This window comes from Apteryx rowi, unplaced genomic scaffold, assembly GCF_003343035.1.
Source record: "Apteryx rowi isolate R43461 unplaced genomic scaffold, aptRow1 scaffold_44, whole genome shotgun sequence".
NCBI classification, from domain to species: domain Eukaryota; kingdom Metazoa; phylum Chordata; class Aves; order Apterygiformes; family Apterygidae; genus Apteryx; species Apteryx rowi.
In genome coordinates, this window is record NW_020450694.1 from 1,796,557 (window position 1) to 1,820,147 (window position 23,591).

The 23,591-nt window shown below is 37.9% G+C and overlaps 1 protein-coding gene across 6 annotated transcripts in view; it reads right to left on the reverse strand.

Annotated features, from left to right (window-relative positions):
* Nucleotides 1–786: 786 nt before the first annotated feature.
* Nucleotides 787–23,591, reverse strand: part of DHX35 (DEAH-box helicase 35) — a 35,546-nt gene continuing 12,741 nt past the window's right edge. For 2 of the 6 annotated variants that reach the window (XM_026076775.1, XM_026076774.1), the window contains 13 exons: nucleotides 23,271–23,367; nucleotides 21,997–22,155; nucleotides 20,508–20,718; nucleotides 17,691–17,815; nucleotides 16,822–16,876; nucleotides 11,689–11,784; nucleotides 11,235–11,329; nucleotides 10,577–10,654; nucleotides 9,271–9,400; nucleotides 8,431–8,512; nucleotides 7,785–7,856; nucleotides 5,608–5,719; nucleotides 787–2,547 (listed from right to left, as the gene is read on the reverse strand). In XM_026076775.1, the coding sequence (XP_025932560.1) occupies nucleotides 2,503–2,547; nucleotides 5,608–5,719; nucleotides 7,785–7,856; nucleotides 8,431–8,512; nucleotides 9,271–9,400; nucleotides 10,577–10,654; nucleotides 11,235–11,329; nucleotides 11,689–11,784; nucleotides 16,822–16,876; nucleotides 17,691–17,815; nucleotides 20,508–20,718; nucleotides 21,997–22,155; nucleotides 23,271–23,367 (1,357 nt within the window). In that variant the 3' untranslated portion in view covers nucleotides 787–2,502. The remainder of the gene's footprint in view (nucleotides 2,548–5,607; nucleotides 5,720–7,784; nucleotides 7,857–8,430; nucleotides 8,513–9,270; nucleotides 9,401–10,576; nucleotides 10,655–11,234; nucleotides 11,330–11,688; nucleotides 11,785–16,821; nucleotides 16,877–17,690; nucleotides 17,816–20,507; nucleotides 20,719–21,996; nucleotides 22,156–23,270; nucleotides 23,368–23,591) is intronic. The other 4 variants (XR_003255331.1, XR_003255330.1, XR_003255329.1 and 1 more) reach the window with 4 other exon arrangements.

Genomic DNA, 23,591 nt, shown 5'->3' on the forward strand with positions numbered 1-23,591 from the left:
TATTTTAATGCAAGAGCCTAATGTTTTACAATCTTTCTCTGAAAACGAGATTTAAACTGTTTCATAATCGCCTTTACAAACATCTTCAAATGACTCCAGCCTCCCCCGCAATGGCACACAGACTGTTTATCCAGCAAAGAGCCAACAACAAGACAGAGTTTCCCATTTCCTTATTCAAAGTTATTTAAAGCACAGTGCTACATACAAACGTAGCAGAGAGCTTTAGGCCAAAGTTTAGCAAAGTAAAGAGATTTTCAGACCTTTTAAGTTTTAGGGCTCTGACTTCAAACGCCTCCAAAGGGTCCACGTTTCTGATGGAAGCAGTGCTTTCGCTCTAAAGATAGCTTAATTTGGACACTAACGAACTCATTCTTAGCCCACATCTTCAGTCCAAAGGCTGCCTATACTAACTGTGAGTGCACCTCTGGCAATACCTCAATAGCCTGTAAAACTAACTACCCTGCCATGAAGACATGTCTTGGTTTCTGTTTTTGTTCACACAGACCTCTTACATTCATACTTACACCGGAACAACTGCTTGTGGCACATTACAAAGCTTTGACATCCTTGGGTTCTTGCTTAGCAGGAGCCACAATCATTCAAAGAGAAAATTTTGCCGATGCACAGCCAGGTAGCACCACATCTGGAGAACAGGATTCAAGTGCAGCCAAAGCTCTCAGAAATGGCAAATTAAGTGGCCATCCACTGAAAGCACATCAAATATAATATATATAATCACCCAGTGTGCGCTGGGAAATCACCCATTACTCAGATGGGCTGAAGTGATGCATTCCTCGATTCAATGGTTTTATTTTTCAAGAATATTTCCAGAAGACAGAGACACACGGACATTTTACAAGTCTTCATGTTCAGTTCTTTCTCTGATCCTTTAGGAGGAAAAAAAAAAAAATGCATGTTGAATCTTTTTAGTAAGCGCGAACGATGCTCTTGGCTCTGGCTGGGAAACCGTCCCTGCCCCAAAGAGCTTCCATTCTAAGAGAGGATGAGGTTCACAGCGAAGACAACAAAGGAGGTGACATCGCTTGTCATGCTGCTGGTGCCATATATTGACACTGGTACATCTTTTTGTGCTGGCAGTCAGTACACAGACGACACATTGCACATGACAGAACGTGTTCTCCCTGCAGGTGTTTGAAAGGGAAAAGGTAAAAAAGATCAAGAATATTTTCAAGGCAATCATGCGAAGAGGATGACATTCATTCTACATAGAAGTTTTCACTTATTTACATACTTAAAAGAAAAAAAAAAGAAAAGAAAATTGTGGTTAACGTGCCAGAAACACATCCACCAAGTCAACTGTGTTACAAAAATAAAACTTTCAGACAATGTATTTCTAAAATAAATATCAAAATGGTAGGAAAAAATAAATACATGTATTCCAGCTACCTTGTTTATACACCAAAAGGTACAGGTCTTTATGGAAAAGTAGCCATGGAGTCCCTGTTAAACCAGCAACGGTTTGGAGCATCCTTCTCTTGCAGTAAGAAGACAAGTCCAAAGCAGCAAAGAACAGATACTTAATAAAAAATATATATAGGACTGTGTTCCTTATTAGGAAAGTACAGAACATTTTCATCTTTCTTGAATGACATAGGCTAAGAACAGTGTTCCATGATATATCTCTGCTGCGATTTTCTGGGATCTCCAAGTGGTGATAGGCTAACATCTTTTCTCTTATTAGAGGGGAAAAAAATAAAGCCCCACCTGTGAACTTAAATAACAGTGAACATAAATATATAGTCTCCAGATTGAGAAAAATTTAAAGATCTTCTCAAAAAGGCCGAGCTACTCTTCCTCCCTCCTACCCAAGCAGCACATCTCATGTATGGAAACCACACGTTTTTAAATACAATGCTACCTACAGAATGACTGTTACAGCAAAGGGAACTAGGGGCAGCTCTAATACAAACAGGAGACTTTCTCTGCATGGGAGCATGAGTTGCACCAGTCYGGGACAGTCAAACACATGAAATCAATGTTTCTATGGCAGCCCTTTGCATTTCAAGGGCTAGTTCATCGCCCTGAGCTACCTCCTGTCAGCAGTCTGTCTCAGTTCGGCCAGTAGTAGTCACAGTGCTCCAGGTAACAGAAGACAGGGGACCCCACTCCCCGCTCTTGTAAGGCGACCGTACCACTCCAGGAACTCGGTTTCCCTCCTCAAGGTTTTAGTTCTTTGTGGTCCTGTGCGTTCTCTTGATTTTTTTTTTTTTAATCATTTGTTTACCTATTAAAAGGTGCAACGTGCCCAGATTAACAACAGTGGTCAATTAGGCAAGGAACAGAATGGCCACAGCCCAAGTTCCACGTAGGTTTACAATGTACTGGTCGTGCAAAACCCCCTATAGATCCTGACAGGCATTTAAACATTTCAGTTGATGTACGGTCAGATTGCTAATGTACTGACTGCTGAATGGACTGTAGCCAGCTTCAAACTACAGGCAGGTTCTGCATCTGATGTCACAAGATTTAAGTCACGTCAAATCAGTTGTCATCTACTTTGACCCTTTTTGCTTTCAAGGAAAGATGCTGCAAGAAGAAAAGAAAAACTGCTTAGCACATGGCACCACAATTAAAAAGAGTTCTATTAGAACGCACTCAGTCTTTAACCTCAAATTAAATTAACTCTCTTGCCAGTATCAAAACCACCCCTCCCAAGCCCTGCTTGTTATTGATAAAGCTAAAATAAATCTATGAAGTCAAAAAAACTGCATATATCCTAAAGTGATTTTTTGGGTTGGTATAATATATCATCTTCTAATACTTCTGAAGTAATTGCAAGTGTATGCACAATTTCCCACTGGAAACAATTTATCAATGTGTAAAAATGCACAGGAAGAGCAACGTCCTCCTAACACACAGACACTAGGAATACATACACGACGTGTAAGATTTTAACTAATGCATTAACATTGTAGCTGTAGTTTCATTGGACCTTTGAAGCCCTATGCTGTTAAAGAAAATAAATGTACAAAAAAACACAGAGCGAAAACGAGAATAAAATCCTTCCAAACCACTGCAAAAGTTGGAATGAAGCATAACTGACCGAGACTGTGATCAAATTATAGAAGAAAATCTTTTAGCACAGAGTCCTATTTGGTTTTAATTTGCTTTTAACTTGATAAAGGAATAAAAATTCTCATATTTCAAGAATCTCTTCTTAGCACAAGACACATCTTTCAGCATAAAGAGGGTATGAATGACTATAATTTAATATACATGTGTGTTTTGTACTTGCTTGCTTAATCAAAATGTGTATATAATACAAGACTTTAAACAACAGGCATATTACTTAAACATTCTATAAATACCTAAACCCTTTGCTGATGAGGACAATAACTGGCCAAACTGAAAAAGATAATTTCCCTCAAAAATAGCACTAGTCTCAATATCTTCCATTCACTTTAGGATGAAAATGATGCTTAGGGCACGCTGCAAACTTAACAGAGTTTGTCTGTCAAATCAAAAAGGGTGACAATGGTAAGAACTAGGTCCTGATGTAATTTTATAGAATATCTACAATAGTGGCAGTACGGCCCTGAAAAAGATATTTTCTCAGTAAGGTAGGTAATACAAATCAAGACAACTCTTCTTCACTTACAAAAAGCAATTAAAGTTTTGCCTAAGCAAGTCATTGAATCACATTTCCCAACATAACCTACCTAAAGGAAAACCTCACTCCAAGTTCCAGCCCGTGGAGAGGTCATATCATACCTTATGTTGTGTATGGGATGTTACAACATGTAAATATGCGAGTCAGAAGGATGAATTATTCCAGGGGTAGATTTGATACAGGTGGAACATTGGCTCATTTCCTTTTTACGCCGTGCTTGCAGAATGTATGTCAAGCAGCAGCTAAAGACTCAAGGGTCTGCCCTGCAGGGTCATTACTACCTTTGTCAAATGCATTATAGAATAAAAGGCAGAAAATACTCAACTGCTTAGAAAATTCATTTACGGATGGTAAGTGTCTGGATAACTGAGATGAATTAGCCAAGCTGAACATAAAAAACCTCTCAAGTCAATTACATGGACAGATGCCAACGCTGTTGTTGGCTGTAACCACATAGCTATGTCCTGAGTTGCTCTAGGCAGCACAGTGCTATTCTTTCTTCCCCAAAACCCCAAGAAGTGAAAAGAAACAAGCATATGAGTCTCAAAAATCTCAAATTAAGTAGCAGATGTATAAATTAGAAACATCCACTTTTGCAACATGGCTGCTCATATGCATAAACAAATCTCTTATGCTGCATACGTTTGCTATATCAGTGCATTTTTTCACTCAATATCCACATCATACACAAGCTTGTTACTGCAACAATCTGCTTAGGGTTAACCTTGCAGAGTTCAGAAAGTTTTGCAAGAAAAAAGGGAAGCAAGATGCAACAGTCTACAGTCTCACTTACTACGAGAATACAGGAACAGTATTTCATGTTTTGTTACTTGCTATTGGTTTGCTTTTGCATACATTACACAGTGCTATTTAGAAATCCATGAACAGTACAAGACCTTGCTGCCTTTCCAGTCACCTCTTTTCCTACATCCCATGTAAGCACTTTTTAAAAGCTGGATGCTTTGGCTGTTCCTGTTCAGGACTAGCAGCAATGTTATCTCTGCTAAAGGTGGCAGATTATATGAACATCTTCAGGGGGGCTAAGGCCACCATGTGGCCTTCAGCTCGACAATGTCAAAACCTAATCTGCTTTCAAATCAGCCATTCAGCTAAAAAGAGACCAGTTGGGAGATGGGTGGACGAAAAATAAAACCAAATACTGTATCTATCTGATAATACTTTGCTGGCTGCTCTCAGGAATACAAGCCAATGGATAGTTCTGCAACCACCATCACTTTCAAAGTTGAGTTGGAATGAAGCATAATGCTTGGCAGGAGGTTCCAAATATAAGGGGGGTTTGCTGTTGCCGTTTTAATAAAGAATTTGAACCAAGGCCTGATTTTGAATACCAGGGCCCTAACCAATGTCAAATCTAGCTTCCTCAAAAGCCTAGACAATTCAGACACATAAGGCCTAGCCACAGAGCCACTGAGGCATTCCTGAGGAGTCATTCTTAATAAAAAGGTGCTAGGCACAAAACAATCAAGAACCTGGAACAGAGGTTTGCACTAATAGCAGCTATCCTTTGCCATTTCAAGTTTTAAGTGATCAGCATTGACTTTTTGCAGTAAACATAATTAATGCTCAAAAAAAGATCTTGGGATTTGCATAAACATTTGCAATGCATGCAAGGACTCCTTTAAAATCACTGTGCAAAGTATGACTACTGCCTAGTAATAGCGCTGCTGACAGAAGCGCTACCAAGTACCTATATTCAAGTGTAAAATAGCTCAAGGCTTCATTTACTTGAAGGATTCAGTAATTTGTTACTTTGAGATCATGCTTGTTGGCAGGGTAACAGGGCAAAAAGCTTTCACATGCCAGTTTACTACCCACTTTCTCTACATTAAAACCACTATTATGAACCAAACTCAAATTAATTTTTATACCATTAAACAGGCAAAGACGCTTAAAACTTTATATACAAGAGCCGCTAATACAAATACTATGGTTTGGGCTCTATGCCGATTCCGTACCGTTCCTTGCTGGTAAAAATGAGGTGCCAGTTCCAAGAGCCACGCAGACTCGATGGCAGTCACATCTCTCATGTAGTATTTGGCGGTCTGTATGACTTCATTGTAGACAACCCTAGGAGAAAGAAAGAAAAAAAGAAAGAAAAAAGTGTTACAAAGCAATCAAGGAGACAGGTGATTAACAGCATATTTAGACAGCTTCACGTACAAAGTGCCAGCGGTACTATTCACAGCATGAGAAGAGAGTCTGTAGGTTATAATATAGCCTCTTACCTATTTTCCTTTGGTTGAGTGTCCTCAACATCACATTGTATGTACAATATTACATTGTGTACTCAACATTACATTGAGAGTACTCTGCATTAAGACAACTTTTAAACTGCTATTAAAAACATCTTTACATACTACCAGGAGGTATGGATGCAAGATATAAAAAGAAAGACCACTTCTAATAATGGGGTCAGGGCGACTCATAACACCACTTCCAAAAAGAGAATGCTAGTTACTCTGTGATAGCATGAGGAGGATGTCAAAGGCACCAAAACCTTAGACCCATAACGAGAAGAGAAGAGAAACCTGAGGAAAACAAACACGAATGAGAACGCTTTTTGTACACACCCATAGCAGGCAGAGAATTGAAGCACACACACGAGCATAGGAGGGGCTCCCAGCCGTAGTAGTACTGAAGCTGGGGTTGCCGGGTAAGTTAAATTCCTGCCTTATCGTGTGGCATGAACCAGCAGGATGTTAAGGCCGGCAATGGCAACTCCATGTGGCCTTTGGGAGGCAGCTATGTGCCCATTCCACAGCACAGGGATCCAGAAGAGAGTTAAGCCCAGCGTTAATACTCCCGAAAACTCCAGCAAAGCTGCTGCCACCTACACCACACAGGCAGCGAAGCAAACAGAGTCTTAAGGCTTTGCCAGTTAAGATTTACAACCGCCTACAGTTCTGCTTCTCTGTAGGTCTGGAAATGCCCAAGACCAGGATGGAGATTCCACTCTGCAGGCTAAACATCTAAAAGCTGAGTGCTGCAACACTTAAGTCCTCAACCAAGAGGATGCAGGAGGTGTGTGCCAAAACAAGGATTCTTTCAGTACTCTCCCACCTCCAAACTTTCCTTTCCAAGTGATTTTCTTCCCAATTCTTTCTTTCTGCAGTTCTGTCACCCCCTCATAACCCAACCTCTTTCAGGAGTCATCAATTACAAGCTGGAAAATTTCAGAAGTATATCTGCCAAGTATTCTTTTGACTATTAATAACAAATTGTGGTTTATTCTTAAAAGCAGTGACAGCAGGTTAAAAATCACTGGCAAAACAGCAGAGATCCAGGCTGATTTCAGTAGCAAAAATCAGTCTAGCTACACTCGGCTCCACTCAGCCCTAAAGAATTGGCACAGTTATGACCTAGCGAGCAGGATTCATTTCCATTTTGTGAACCAATGTAACTGGTGAATAAGTTCCCATCAGTTACACTTCCACAAACCCTGTACAGCAGGTGTAAGAGCACAATTCAAAGATAATGGAGTACATAGGCCAAGCTTATGCTTCATAATCTCAGCTACGGGCAAAAAAGGACAAAAATCCCAATACTTTAGGTTGATCATGCTGACCTGGTAGCTGGAAACACACTTCCATCTGTTAACTCACCACTTTTGGCACACAAATGGAATCGTAATACCCCAGTTAACATGAAAGTCCAACCATTTTTTTCATCAGTCTTTTAGACAACCATAACTTCCGTCAAACATATTGCCTCACGCATTTTATACGTATGCCCTCTCCTAGCAAGCCATATACAATTACTGCAACACCTACTTGACAGGACATTTACTTAACAGGCTTAATAGAAAGTAATTAACCCCAGTTCTATCTATGTATAGAGACCAGTCAGACCAATTTGCAGTGCAAGATGTGGTTCTTATTCAAAAAGGGTCACCTGACTCTGCTTTCCAACTTCTGCAATTTTTTGGTAGTGTAAGCAACACAGTTTCCCTGTTTTATTGGGATACTGCCTATTAACAGTTATAAAGGAAATACCGTTTGAATTCTCACTGTGGGAACCACTATCTCCTATATTTATTGCTCCACTGATGGAGAAAAGTCACTCATGGAAATGCCTGGAGCCTCCAGAATGACTTATCTAGATCACGAAGCAAGCAAAAGCAGCTCTAACTTACCAGCGTGGAGGTTTCTCTGCATACAACACCGAAGTGGGATGAATATGAAGCTCATGGTCATCACGTATAGTCCTTGAAAGCAAGACACTATTTCAGATTGTGCATAGATTTACTATTTAACATTTGTTTCCTTTCATTCCCCAGCCAGAATATTAATAAAAGGCCACAGCGAAAGAGCTGGAGCACAGTATAAGTGTTCAGATTTAATGAACAGGCTTTCAGGTGAAACCAGGCTTAAATCCTGGCTGAAGGAATGATTGAGAATTTAATGTCCTAAAAGATTTCTACCAACATTAAGTGAAAAAGCAGTGTTTCAGGCCTTTATTCAATGTACTGAAAGTCCTACAAAAGAAACATAGTACTTGCTTGTATTAACACAAGCTAATTACTATTAGTAACAGCTACCCACTTTTGATATCTCTAGTTGTTTTTTTTTTGAAAGTACAAACAAAGAGAGAGAGAGAGAGAGAGAAACATTGAAGCAGTATGAAAATACAAAGCTTCAAAGATTTACTGAAGCGATTGCCATGTATTTCTTATTGCAAGTATCTAGAGAAGCATTCATTTGTAGATTACACTTAGATTTATCAAGTCAAAGGAGTTTGTTAAACTGAACAACAGTTCCAATGAAACTATATATTCTTACCTGTAAGCTCCAGTAGAGTGGAATTTAGCTGCGTTGGCAAAGAATCCAGAAACTATACACCTCAAAACTGGATCTGGATCACCTGAAGAAAAGATTTTTTTTTCTGTAAAATGAGTCAATGCAATGGCAAAAAAAGCCTTTAAATCCACTTAATCATCTCAAACAACTTTCACACTGAATCAGGCTTTGACAGCAAAGGCTTAAAAGGCAGACAGACCCTGCAATTTTTTTCAAGTTCATTTTCACAGCAAATCAAAATTACTATGTAAAAACCTACTCTTGCCACTGGTGCCCCCATGAAGATAGTTTCACAGTCCTTAGAGCAACCTTGTGTGACAGCTAAGCATTGAAGACTGATTTTCAGAGCAGCTGGAGTCAAGTGCTGAGAACTATTCATGGTAACTGTGCACTCTCAACACAGCTGAAAAATCAAATCCCAATGTCTGTATATCATATTGAACATAGTAAAAAAGACCTTTTTGAAAAGGCAAAAAAAGAGAACTGGGTGACTTATCTCTGACTCTTTCTAAATCTGACTATTAAATGTATAATAAATGGTGATAATTTCTATACAACTGTGCTGGAAATTTTAACTTTCTAAGACTGGAATAAAAGTTAATTGTCAAAATGGCCTAAGTTGCTCTTTTACAGTTATTTTTAGAAAAAAAATTTGGTTTGATTTAACATTATTTTTAGGCCAGGAAGAAATATTTCAAAAGTTACATGAAAAGCAGGAAGCAGACTGAAAGTTTGGAGATGACCTTTAGTATATACTAAGCAACAGGTTAAAAACCCACACACAAGAAAAAAAACAACACCCAACAACAAGCAAGTCCTCACCTTCACTGGACGAGTTTGGTACTTTAAAGCGGACAAGAAGCTTTTTCAGCTGTTCTCTTACAATAGACGCTCTAACAAGGCCTTTGTAGTTTAGAAAGTGTTCCTGACACCACTGAGAGCTCTTGCTGTGCTGAACAGTGAGAAGAGGAGAAAAAATACTTAAAACCAAATACCACCAACAAAACAAAAATTAAACTCTTTCAGATCACAGTTTTATTCTTCTTATTCTGTTTTTTTCCCTGTCTCCTACAACATACTTACTGTCATTTTCCCTGAAAATTACCTATTTACAGAGCAACTAGCAAGAGTGCATACTGCCAGTAACTGCAAAACATATTTCAAATAACTTGTAAATAGGAGCAGAATAAATGTCCTGGGATATCTTCTAACAGTGTACCTCATTTCTTCATACACGGTGAAGGAGAACAGCATCAGTCATTCCATTCTCACACACAAATGCTTCATATCATGTATTAGTCTCAGTTTTTTTCTCAAAGTGTAAACAGACTTTTCTGTACACTGTTTTCACTGGCCTTCTCCATGCAAAGAGCTATTTCTCCAGAAGCTAGCACTTATTCCAGGAGTCTCTGCACATGAATATTTTTAAGAGAATTACGCAGATTTAAAATTTTAAGGGTGTCTGACTGTTTTGGGTAGGGGCTTTTTTTTTCTTTTTTTTTTTTAAACACTGGAGTGGTTATACTGGTACATCTCAGATTGTTGCAAATAAATTATTACAGAAATGTTTTAAGCCAGCAAAGTACACTTCTCCCAAATAGGTACATCACTTCAAAATTGTTAGGTAAAACCTCAGGTAACAGAGAAATATTAAGATTACTGTTAAATAAGGTGTATATATAAGGTCACTGGCAAGGAGAGTATGATAATCAATGAGGCAATTAAAGAAAAAAAGGCTACCAGCTTTGGATACATCCACAGAAAACATATGAGAACATGAATTTCATTTGGCATTTGGATACTTATTTTCCCTAGGCCCTTTCAAATTCCCGGTCTCATTGAAAATATAGATGTCTAGAGATAAGACTTCTGCGCTGCACCCAAATCACAGAACTTTTTCTACAAGAGGGTCTATGGCTAAATATGACCAGCTATCTTTTAAATAAATAATTGTTATCTCATATTTATTTATACTAATATTTATTTAATATTAAATATCTTTTAAAGCTGAAGCATCATTTTACAGCCTTGGCGAGTCCACAGYTTTGAGGATGCTATATCCAGAGCTTCCAGATTCAGAATTAGGGACTCTCCCCATTCCTGCAAATCCACATGCACACCAACTCACTTTGACAAAGGCTTCATAAACATTAAGCATAGTGAGATGATCGCCTTCTTCCACAGCAAACTTTCTGTGTTGCCTGGCCTGGAGGAGCAGAAATATATTTTAATAGGCAGATTGATTTTTGCAACAATCATTTCCAATACCTTCAGTTCCCATCATCTTCAATATTTCTTGGTGACTCTTCTAACTCTTACCATAAAGTATACCACCTTTAGGCAATATCAATCTTTTACTAGCCAATATATATCTAGGAGGAGTTCCAAAATCAAAATTAGAAAAATGAACTGAAAATAGACCCAAAAATCCAAGAGGGGGATGCATTAAAATTAGTCTCCTGCTACCCATTAAGGTATCCTAATGCCTTCTTTTCGTTCTTCTCAAAAGAAAGTTTGGGGGGGGGGGGGTAGGCCTCTTTAACAAATCCTGGTGCTGACAAATACTGGTTTATAGGCTTTCATGTTTCTGGTCCTCAGGAGGCGGCTTTGGCACTAGCAAAGGACTGCAAGGCTCCTGCTGTTACTCAGCTTCTCCTTTTATCTATAAGGGATAGTTAGAGTAAGAGACCTTGTTTCATTTTGATACAAATTTGCAAAGTCTAACAGGTACTTGGCAGAAATTTAGATATTTAGATAACCAAAAGATAAGACATGACTGAACTTACAGCTTTCAATTTTTGATTTGGAGGGATCACAAAGATGTTTTGAATCTGCATCATGGCAGCAATGGTCAAAATCTCCTGGGAGCAGCCAAAATTTCCTGAAGAGTTAAGTGGAAAAATTCAGTAATGGAAACCCTCTTTCCTTCAACTTAACAAAATACAGGATAATACAGAGGAAAAGCAGAATATTTTTAATGTATGTAAAACTAAAATACATATGCTATTGGATTTTTGAGCATAATAGGGAATATTTTTAATAGGAAGCTTCAAAGACAAATTGATTAGACTTTATTAGAGAGGTCCACGACTTGAACCAAGTCTTTTCTTTTCACTAAACATCAAACCATATAGTTTGTTCCAAGTTTAGCAAATGTCCAATACTACACTACAATTTCTAGAGGCAGTATCTTCTACTCAGCACAAGACTATGAAGAAAATTTGAATTTTTTTGTCCTACCTGATTCCAGAAGCATCTTTGCAAACATAGGATTCAAAGGAAACTCTGCTATTCTCATTCCAAGAGGTTCTGTTAAACGGCAGTGCATATCCAAACCTGCAGCACATTAATAAATGCAACTGTAATACAAGCAAAAGTAGCGCAGAAAGTCTTCTTTAAGAATTTATTGCAGACAAAAGAGCAGAATTAGGAGCTAAAATACAGCAAATGCACCTTAAAATTGCTGAGTTAGTATTAAACTAAACTTGAGGACTGTCTTTAATACCCATTTTCTCTCCTATGAGTCCCTGGTATTTCTTTTAAATAAAATATACTTAAACACACATGTTCCTCCATTTTTGACCAAGTTCTATTGCTCCTACAAATGATTTAGAAAACTTGCAGTCAAAGTCAATGCAACGGTCTAACTGCCTGACTCTTCAGTGAATTATCAGGAGGCATTTTTGGATAGTGCTTAGCCTAGAAAGTTAGGTGTTAGTGTCATGCAACTCCTTGTGAAGTATTTAGCAATATCTTCGTTCAGGGTGAGGGGAAGCAGAAGGAGTCCTGATGAGAAAAAAAAAAAAGGTCCTAATTACAGAAGGAGGCATAACTGTAGAAACAGGAGGCAGTACCATGGGGTGACATGGTGTCATTTTTCTGAGTCACATCTGCTTGAGTCATGGAGAAAAATTATTTAACTTTAATATCATCTAAACTAGATATGTACAGCAGCTAAGGAAGACTTCTCTGCAGTTTACTCTGCTTCATGCATCAATAACTAAATTGTCAGCCACATTCCAGCTGTAGCCTTTTTACTGGAGGCGAAGAGGTACAAGACAGAGACATGACAGCTTGATTTTCASTTCCCAGTTATTAGTGAGCAATCCTGCGTGTTTAGCATTTCAGATGAACAGCTTCCCACGACTGAACACCTGCAGTAAGTGTTACCCAYGCAAGCCACTGGGTGATATTCTAACCCAGAGCACTATGTTGACATTTCGAGGAAGAATTAAAACGGCAAAGCATTGCCCGTGTACGAGGACACGGGAAACAGAACAAGAACAGAATACAGATGACAGACACAGGGAATAATGAGAAGAGCAACTAGGAGGCAGAGCACAAGAGAAAAGCTACATAAGGAGGGACTAAGAGCACAATAACAGGATTTTGGAGCACTTTGGACTGCATAAATAACCACAGCAGAGTAGACTGAGGAAACAACTGTGGCCCACATGTTATATAAACAYGTTATACATCAAACTGTGGGGTGGAAAAAAAACACAGTTGTACTTTAGCCATGTTTCACAGAGAAACCCAAAACCACAAATCAAGTCAAAGAATGAGATCTCCTATAACTCATGTCAGCATATCTAAGGCCACAACTACCTCTATCAAGTGCTTACTTTCCTTTAGTATTTGAGATACTGTAATGTTTTATGACAATGTAGCGAACCATTCACCACACCCTTACACTGTAAAACAAGACCTAATAGGCATTTCGCATATTGCCAAAATACTTTTCTCAGAAACAGGTACAAAAGGGAGTTTATGTGAAATGATGAAGTGATACATGTAAACGCAAAGTCACAGAAACTGCAAAAATTAAGGTTGGATTAGCTCTCATTAGACCAGTGCAATACAAGACGCTTGAGTGCTACCACCATTAGTACCTTGGACTACTTAGTCTTTCATTTACAGAAATATAATTGGCTTCCTCAGTAGGAAAAAAAGAGAAATTACAATCTTTTAAACTTCCTATGGGTACATCAAGCCATAATCGTTTGGCTTCCGCTGAAGCTACAAGTCTCAACACAATTTTGCATGGACATATGGCTTGTGCACGGACGTCTTTGCAGCAGTACACCTGAATACACAGCAAAGGCCTGCAGTGGATATGAGTTTGGCACAGGTAAAGGTTTCAATGAAATAATCTTGGAAGCAACCACTATATCCAGTTATATAGGCAATCAGAGCTCTTCAGCTCTTTCCTAAGCTCTGCTTAAGGAAAGGTCTTGAGAAGATTTTTACTGAACATGCTCAGGAGAGATTATTCAAGTACTTTGCCATTAAAAAGTTTCAAGAAAATCACAAGTATGTGATGGGCTGACAGAGAACGAAGCGTTTAACTTAACTGGAGTGGTTGTTTCTTACAGGCCACAACTTACAAGATAACATTGAAGATTTGTTTGTATCTGGAATAAAGCTAAAAATAAAATCAATTTTTATCTGCTTATCTCTGTTCTCCTAAATTATGCTTAAAATAATGAACTCTGACAACTGAGACTTTCAAAGGGGCATCAAAGGAGAAAGTTGAGAAGATGCTCCTGGTGTARTCAGCCATGAAAATAATCAGTCTGAAAACAGCGGTGTGTTTATTCAACACAACTATCTCAACCTTAAGAGTACCCGCTCTGCACAAGTTCCCCAGTTGACACCGCGTTGGCACAATAGGGTCCTGAGCCCAAACTGCACATTTGCACAATGCAAATGATGAAATACACGTGCTTACTTGCATAAGAGGAATTTAATCCTTATTACAGCCTCAAACTTTTGGGTAGCTTCACCTCTGCAACTTATAGAAAAGCTCCTTAACAAACCACTTAAAACTGGAAACTTCAGCAAAAAATTGAGAGTAAATCTATATCTCATATAGGTGCACACACACTCCTTTCTGAGTTAAACACCACCACTCACACTTCTCTGCTTGCTGCAAAAGCTGGGCAGCCAACAGAGGACAGCTCTGTACTCACATGTGAATCTACCATGAGCATAATATTTTTGCCAAAACATCAAAGAGCAAAGCAAGGAGTTTATTGACCTTTCCTCTTCATTTCCCTAAGATGGTTTTGGCTGTGAATTCATCCTTGCAACACACTTCTGAGCCGGTGTGAAAACTGTTGTTCCAAGCTTGAAATGGCTGCCAAGAACCAAGTGCCTTAAGTGAAACCCTCCTTTGCCGGATGGAACTGAATCAGCATGGAAAATAATCATGGCCAAGAAGAGAGATACAGCTCCACAACAAGAATAACTGTGCACATTGCCACAGGTTACAACACAGCATTTATAAGTGATGTAAAAACAGCCACAAAACTCTTGAAGCTTCCAAAACTTAAACAATCCCTTTTATACTACCCTTTTCCTCATGCTTATATTACAGAGCAAATATTGTTAGTTTTGAATTAATTACGAACACTGAGTTAAAGCGGAGCAGAGCTTCATTTCGATCACGTGTTCTTGTGTCAGGTTTTTGTTTTGCTTTAAGTTTGTTGCACTGAAAAAGATTAAATAGCTATCATATTATATATAATGTGTGTGTGTGTATATATATACATATATAATTGTTCTGAAATTAGATATCATACATTACAGTCACCACAACAAAAAGGAATTGCATACTGCGTACAAAAATATTACTCCAGTGTGATTTAAAAGCTACAGGTATTCAACAGCAGCATAATGAATACAAACCAAATGAACACATTTAATCTCTACTGAATTTGAGACCAAGCTGTGATTAGTAGCTCAGAGATTATAAAAAAGATATTCTGTTAAGTATATAAATAGTAAAAAAGTTACTTTGATATGTTCTCAGGGTCTGTTAGACTAGCTTTTTCTTTCTTCGACATTCATGCTTATCTATCTGTTTGTCCATAAACAAAAACTTCAACCCTAGAACTAGAGCAAACTTACTTTGGGAGCTGCATACACACGTGCATCTAAGAGCATGAAAAGTCAGTGTGCTGTGCAATGAAACACAGACACTGAGTGTCAGAAATGTAGTTCCAATCCACCCAGGTGTAAATTGGCTACTTCTGGGAAYGATTAATGCTTTTTAGTGGTTGCATCATGCATTCATAGCTTACAAAATTAGAACAATTTAACTGATTAGCCTGTAGCAAGTCAAAGGTTGCCTGCTGAAGGCCAAAGACATGTTCGTAAGTAYGCTGAGTTAACATTCAAAATTCATGTCAGAACTCTGACCCAGTTGCAGGGTCAGTATCAACACTGACAGCACTACTCTGCTTAAGATGTAGCCTTTTAGCCATGCTACTTTCAGAGTAGAGACACAGGCTAAAACTCATTTTTTCAAGTATACCTAGACGGGCTGTTGATAACTTTTGGCAGTGGTACCTCCTATATCACATCAACGAGAATGTCTGAAGAACTAACATGTGACACTTGCTTTGCTAACAAACTGGAAAGCAAACTATTAGACTCTGAATCTAGTCTCCAGTGAACTGCATCTCTCAAATTCAAGTATCAGATTTTACTTACAATGTTTCTGCAGAGTTCTTGCACTTTTCTTTTTAATATATGCATAGACATATGCAAACACATCAAGATCAGATAATGAATGTTGCATGCTAACAGAAACAATTCAAATGGAAACAATGCACTTTTTAAAACCYGACTAGGGAATAAACAAAGTGGCAATTATTTTAAGCAGTCTAATTTCCATGTTATTACAATCAATCTCATAATGAAGGAGTTGACAAACCTACACTTTCAAAATTTTTTGTTTATACTTGAAAAGACTACAAGTTTCCATTACTGGCACATTAACACAAAATGAAAGTTCACCACCACACTTAAGAACTTGAATATCTAACAACTTATCTAATGGGATACAAATAAATTTACTACTGTTCAGCTTAGTGTCCTAACTCCATTCATATCTCCATATTATTCTRTAAGAATTGGAGAAAAATGAGCAAAGGAACTGCCTGTGAACATCAAACCAATACCCTAACCGACTCAGAGCCCTGGTCTTAGCAATAACAAATAGTTGGCACCTCTCATGAAAGTGCAAGAAAATACGCAGTAGATAGCTACAAATAAGCTTTGTCCAGCCCAAACAGTTAGATGCTAGTTTATTCTCCATGCAATAGATTTCCAGTTCCTCCCAGAAAATGATTGCTGCCTTCCGCTTGCCTACCCTTCTGAAATAACCTAAGAGGAATAAAAAGTGAGCTCAGAGAAAACTGAGGTACACTTTACAAAACACCAACAAAAAGCTTCCACTGGTCAAAGCTGTATTTTCTCATTCTCMAAGAGCTGTTCTCATGTCTATCCCAACACCAAATTCAAATTAACAATTTTTTTCTTCCAYATCTCCTGTAACATAAGCAAAGCAAAGCATAATATTCTCACCTCCTAAAGCATACAGCAATTCTAAAGCTTGCACCATTGACTGTGCAGGAGGGGGCTGTGAAGAAAAAAAAAAAAAGTGCATTATTTAAAGTTATCATCATCAGAACACATGAGTTTTCACAGAAATTCTTAAATCTTTTCCTTCCTCAGAATCCTAAACTCTGATTATCTATCTTTCTATCCATCCAGAATGGAGAAAGAGCTCTCAGACTCTTCCTATCACCCCTCCACTGACATTAGCGCTACAGGTCAAAACCCCCTCCAACAGGCTCAGCATCATCACTACAATACTCTCAAGATCCTGTCAGGACGCAGAATTAGGCCAAGCTAGAAAATACAAACCTTCTTTGTCCAACAGTGACACCACAGGTGATCAGAACAATTACTTCTGAACTTTCTCTTCTAATGCTATTATATTAGTCTTTCCACATCAATGCAGGAGTAGCTAAAAGCTTTATGGAAAGCAAGTCTAAAAACTGGCATTGCTATTCTTACAAGGAAGACAAGCACCAGCTTGGTTCTGCAGATACGCTTTTCTCCACAAATTCAGTGGAAGGGGCTACAACTACAGTTCTGCAGAATCTCAAATATTTTTTCTTTCTAGGCTGTTCTTGACAAAATTCATTCTTGACATTTCTAGCAGAAACTCTAGAATACAAACCACCACTATTTCTAAGTTGCCACACATGGTATTTGTGCTAGCTGATTCACAGAAAGCCACTTCACTACCCGACAGTGGGCCACGAGGCACACTTTCCAAAGTAATAGGGCAATGGTTWTCGGCTAATCGCTCTGAGGGTTACAAACAAGATCTAGTGATCCTCCTTCTCGCTGAAGAAGGAGGATAGTCTTTATTGTCTAAGACTCACCGAAAGAAAGGGGAACCTGAGCACATTGTCAATTCCCAAAGCCTTCAGCTGCAAGATGACAGGAGCGAGGTTACTGCGCTGCATCTCAGGAACAGTGGACTGCGGCAACTTCTCAAAGTCTTCCTCTGCCGTGGGAAAAAAAAACAAAGCCACTTGGGATTGGGTTTCAGCTTCCTTTACATGCAATCAACATGACAGTACTGCACTCATTTCAATTTAGAATTATTAAGTACGAATACTTAAAAGGTGTTAAAAATACTCTAACTCAAAGATGATGTTTCTCCAATTACTATATTTTAAGTTACTTGAACCTTAATACATGATTTCAATAGTAAGTGTTCTTCTACATTGTTGACTCTGCAGTTGATCCACATTTCAATCTGAAATCTTGTACATTCTTCACAAAATCTGAAAATGATTTATTTTTCTAAGAGTTTGATATTTTTATCATAAAATGAAATGCATTGTGCACATTGCTATAAAAGAGATTTTATGTTTTTTTAAGAGGAGACAAAACTTGAAACTGAGCATGTTTTCACTATAAGAATACTATTTTTTAATAATTATGCATAGAAAATGAGGTTTTAAAAAGCCTATCTCAGCTAACAACTAAGGATTGAAACAAAGTACGTGACAATGCTCTTTTAAAGTGTGTTCACTATAAAGTTTAGGTCTTTAAAAATACTTTGTGCAAGGTCAAAAAAACTTGTACCTTCTTTTAATCAACTATTCTTCAAATCAGCAGAACACCCTAAACATTAAAGAACAAGGCAGACACAAACGCAGCCCTAGATTGATTGAAAAATCCATATCAAGACAAGATGTGTTATTTTTCCCTGAATTAGTTTGTTTCATTTCCAACAACTCTCTCCTACCTCTGAGCATTGACTTTCAGTAATAGATATTGTACCTTTTCTTTATTACAGTTTATTCAGCACCCCCCCCTTTTTTTTTTTGTAGATATTGCTTAAAGTACTCATCATTAAACCAGTTCTTGGACACAGAAATAACTTCTGTGCAATCACTGTTTCTCAGCAAATTATTTAAAAGCTATATAAACTTGCTATATTGTGCAACATACAATGAAATTGGTATTAACATTCTAAAAGGACAGATACCTACTGTTATAAATGCAGAKATCATAAAACATTGAAGTTATGCATGGTATTGACACATATACGAAGAAACTTGCTTTAGAAGTTTTTCATGTGATACTGGCACAAGGCATTTAGACACCAAAATGACTGTTAACCCAGATGGATACATAGCAAGACAGAAATAGGCATCAACGAACAGAAAGCAACAACAGTTTGATATGGATATGAATATCACTTAGCTATCTTGTATTCCTAATCCTCAAAAAATATATACATATATGTACATGTGTGTGTGTGTATGTATATATAAAGGTTTGACCAATTACCACTAATTAATCACCTTTGCTCAAAATGAGACAAGAATAAATGCAGAAGAGTCATTTTCACATCTTACACTCCCCACAAACATTTCTAGGAAGAGATTATATTGATCGGATGCACTAAAAATGCAGAGGCTGACTAATCCCCAGACGTAATATCATCATGACCATCTCCAAAGGGGAGGTACTCGGCACCACTTCACATGCCAAAAAACAATCACTGGCCAAATCTGAACTCACAGATGTGATTCTAGAACACCATATTGAAAAGTTCTCCAAATCAGAATGGGAAGAAGTGTCTTGTTTCAAAGGTACAAGGATCACACATGCAAAAGACAACAAGAGGACTAGTAACTTTTTTTCATGATAGACAGGCAATTAAAACTGCTCTGCAATATAGCCAGAGACCAATCCTGTGAAATGTTAAGTGCATCTCTCATAGAGATATATTTTAAATATATCACCTAGACCTGATTATAAATTACTAATCTCAACTACCTACCAGGTATTTGCTTTAGTCTGCGGGTTCTCACAGTCCACAAGTATTTGTGCTAAATTTAAAGCAAGAACTACTACAATCACTCTCGATTCTTCAGTGGACACACAAATTTAGAGAATAAATCTTATCTTCATTTAAAATGGCAATGGCTGGCAAGCACACAGACATTTTAAAAAGATATGCTTGATCTCTTTAAGTCTCAAAGCTCCAGTACAACTAGAGGGAACCTGAGGCATATAAGCAATTGCACTGCTCTACTGTAAAGCTTTTTCTAATTAAAGGAAACAGCTGAGAACAGAGACAGTTGGATTGCAACTTTCTGAACATTACCAGATGGCTGACAGATTCACTCATAGCAGTTATTTTGGTACAGTGCCAGCCCTATCAGACCAAGGGAAGTATTTGGGGTTGGCACCTATTGCTAAGAAAGAGGGACCACACAAGGAGGAAGTTTTCCTCAATAATTTGAAGAATTTCCAGAGTTCTTTGTTAGACACACAATCTAAAGGAGACTTTAATCATGCTACAGTGTATCATAGGTGGGTACTGCAAATTGAAGTAAATGCTCAGAAACCAAAAGCATTATAAAGACAAATGTACTCAGTAGACTTGCCACTAAGAGCTGCATCACCATTACAGGCTTGCAACTGTTGCCAGTCTCATAGCACCTCTCTCGTTCAGTTTGTATTTATGTTTCATAAAAAGTTTCTAATGCTTAGAACAGGTGAGCAATGCATTTCCAAATAAGCCAGAGGAATAYTGAAGGGAAATTTATATCTCCTGTTCAAAGAAAAAAAATGCAAATATGTTCTCCTTAATCCAGTGCTAAAAATACCGTAAAACAAAATGCAAGTCACACAACAGCAAGTTCACCTACCCCGTACATCATCAAATTACTGACCTGTATAAAGTCTGTAACATTTTCCAGAACGGTTCCGGCCTGCACGTCCTGCTCTCTGATTAGCCGAAGCTTTAGATGCTGGTACCACCACAAGGCACTCAATGGCCGTTTTTGGATTATAGGCCCGAAGCTTCACAAAACCACAGTCAATTACGAACGCAATTCCGTGAACTGTGATAGAAGTCTCCGCAATGTTGGTGGCTACGATCACCTGCAGGTACGGACACAAYGAGGACACTGTGAACTCTCCAATCTTCGTAACACTATCAAGCCTTAGCATCAGTGCACCAGGAATCAAATACAAACCACTTGAAAGATCTTAGATATGACAGTTCCAGTAAACACTCTAGAGTACAAAAAGATACAGAACACGCAGCAGCTGTCAACTCAAAATAAGCCCAGTTTTTACAGTTTCACCATCACATTTTTATTCAAATTTATTCTCTTCATAAAAGTGGAAGAAGTTGGCTGTCTTTGCAGAGAAACCATAATCTGACTGTGTATCAAGTGTTCTCATGCAGCAAACTAAAACTAAGAACAGTTTCTGCTTCTCAGTTACATTTAAGTGTTACTTGTAACACTAGAGTGAGACAGCAGGARGGGAACAGTCAGTTAATTGTAAAATGATCAGTACTCCTGAAGAGTTATATTTGTATATATGCCTTAAAATATTTTTTTTTAATTGTTGCAAGAAAACAGGGGGAAATTTAATCTCTATTTCACTTGAAAAAGTAAATCTTTGAAGTTAATTGATTAATGCCATATCCTGGAGAGAAAAGTAGTATTTTCTTTATCACTCAACATCCTCCAACACCAGATGAACAATTTTACTACTCAGAGCCCAGCAGGTGCAAGAACTCTAATAAATCACTCCTGAAAAATTCTGTCAGTGTGTCTCAGCCCCAAGACAGGCTCTGTTTAAGCAGAAAGCACTAATCATGCCCAATTATATGATAGTTCTGTCATGTTCAACATCCAAACAAGACTTGCAGAAGCCARAACAAACCTTTTTTCAAAGGCAAGCAAGTTTTAACTTGTTGCTTAGGTAAAAATTCAGCATTTACTCACTCTGTCACTATTTTTCCATTACTAGTGGAAAACTCCATCAGACACTTGGACCACAAAAAGAAACAAAAATAGGTGAAAGCAGAGAACTTTAGAGTGTAAGAAGCTGCAACTGGACACAGACAAATTGATGGACATGCAMAGACATTTAAAAATGAAAAGYTGATGATGTGGACAGRAGAGTTATAACTGACATGTAGACCYGAAYAAAAATGAAAAGCGAAGCCAGAAAAACATGTTGCTGGAGAACTAGTTTCACATTCTAAAAACTGACAGGCAGTATTAAGAGACCCAGAAAATCCACCTATATCCAAAATGGAGTTTGCAATATTTTCRTGATGTGAATATCATATATACAATCTGTGAAAAGCAGACACCCTTCTGGTTGGTAGAAACGAAGACAGACGATACCCGGCAGCCTTACCTTTCTGACACTGCGAGAAACTCTCTCAAACACTTTCATTTGCTCAGCAGAAGGCAGCCCAGCATACATAGGGAGAACACGGAGGTGTTTTTTCATTCCAGTGCGAGAAAGGGCCCGAGCCTGTTCTATTAGCATAGAAACAACAGTTTCYACTTCCTCCTAGAACCATATCAAAAGAGAAGACAGAATATGAGAGAGATTATCTATATCACACAGCTAGCACCTATATACAAAAAAATACACAAAATAATGTCGATACAATTTTAGTGGTTTGAAACTCCAGGATCTTTTGACCAGCTCCCTCAATTCTGTAATATTCTTATATAAATCATTACTTAAATGAATACATACTTACATAACTATTTATATTCATTGCTATTTGAAACAGCATCACACTTCACTAATGCATGAGAAAAATCACCAAGAAAGGACTGAACAAAGTTCAGTAAGAAGGAAGCAGGAGTGTTTTCCTGTGCATCTCTAAGTTGTGACAGCAAAATGAGAGGCCAATCTATTTTGATTGTGCAGAATGTTGTGTGTCTAKATCAAGAATGACACAGTAACAGCATTAACATCCGCTATTCAAATTCATATTTAATCTCAGAGATCACCTGAGATATTTCACCCTTAAACACAGACAACAAAACTTTTAGACATCATCTCATCAGTTACTCAAGTCACTCTTTTGAAGTCAAATCAATAATGAGGGATGGAGAGTTTCTCTTGGAAACATACAGGATTTAACACAAGATACTAGTGAAGCAATGCAAGAAAGCTTGCTTCTTGCTGGAAGAATGATAAGCTATTCTTGTGCACTGCAAAATGAGCTGACAGGCTCAAATAGTGCAGAAGAGCTAGTAAATTTTTATCCTTCTGATTTATTTTTCTGGCAAAGATTTAAGATTTTAAGCCTAATAAACATAAATTCCATTTGCTCTGATTATTAATGATGACTCACTGTCAATTTAGCAACTTTGTAGGTCTGACTAGTACCAAAAACAGGCACTGTTCTGCTGGTTCGCGAGGYTGAAAGCATACAGCACAGAATGAAAAAAAACATTACTAACCCCTGAACATTAGCTCTGAGAAATCCAGGCCATTTCATAGTTAGTTTTTCTAGAAATCATTGGGACTGGCCCACTTCTACTCCCACTGATCATTGTCTTTAATGAGAGTAAGGTAAGCACAGCTAAGAAAAGCAGGAGGCCAAGAAGGCTTCGAATTGGCCACAATACAATACTGTAAAGCAAAAACTATGTATCAATTTTGTCTACCTGGCCAGTTAAAAATGCCAATATATCACCATCATTTTCTGTCTGGTGAATTTTCATTGCAGTTTCCACAGTTGATTTTAYATAATCTGGAACAGGACTGCAGGGATGAAAAAAAAAGCAGAGACATTAGTGGAAAAAATAACTACAGACAGTAAGGAAAGAACAGACAATTTTTGGATGTTATAAATCAACCATACCACATTTAATTGATGGTGCATCCTTGGGAGTCAGCTTTCAGCAAGTCATTTGTTTCCTTCACACCATTGTAAGCTTAAAAAATGTTTTATTTACATATGTTCTGCTGCTACAAGCAATATCCTA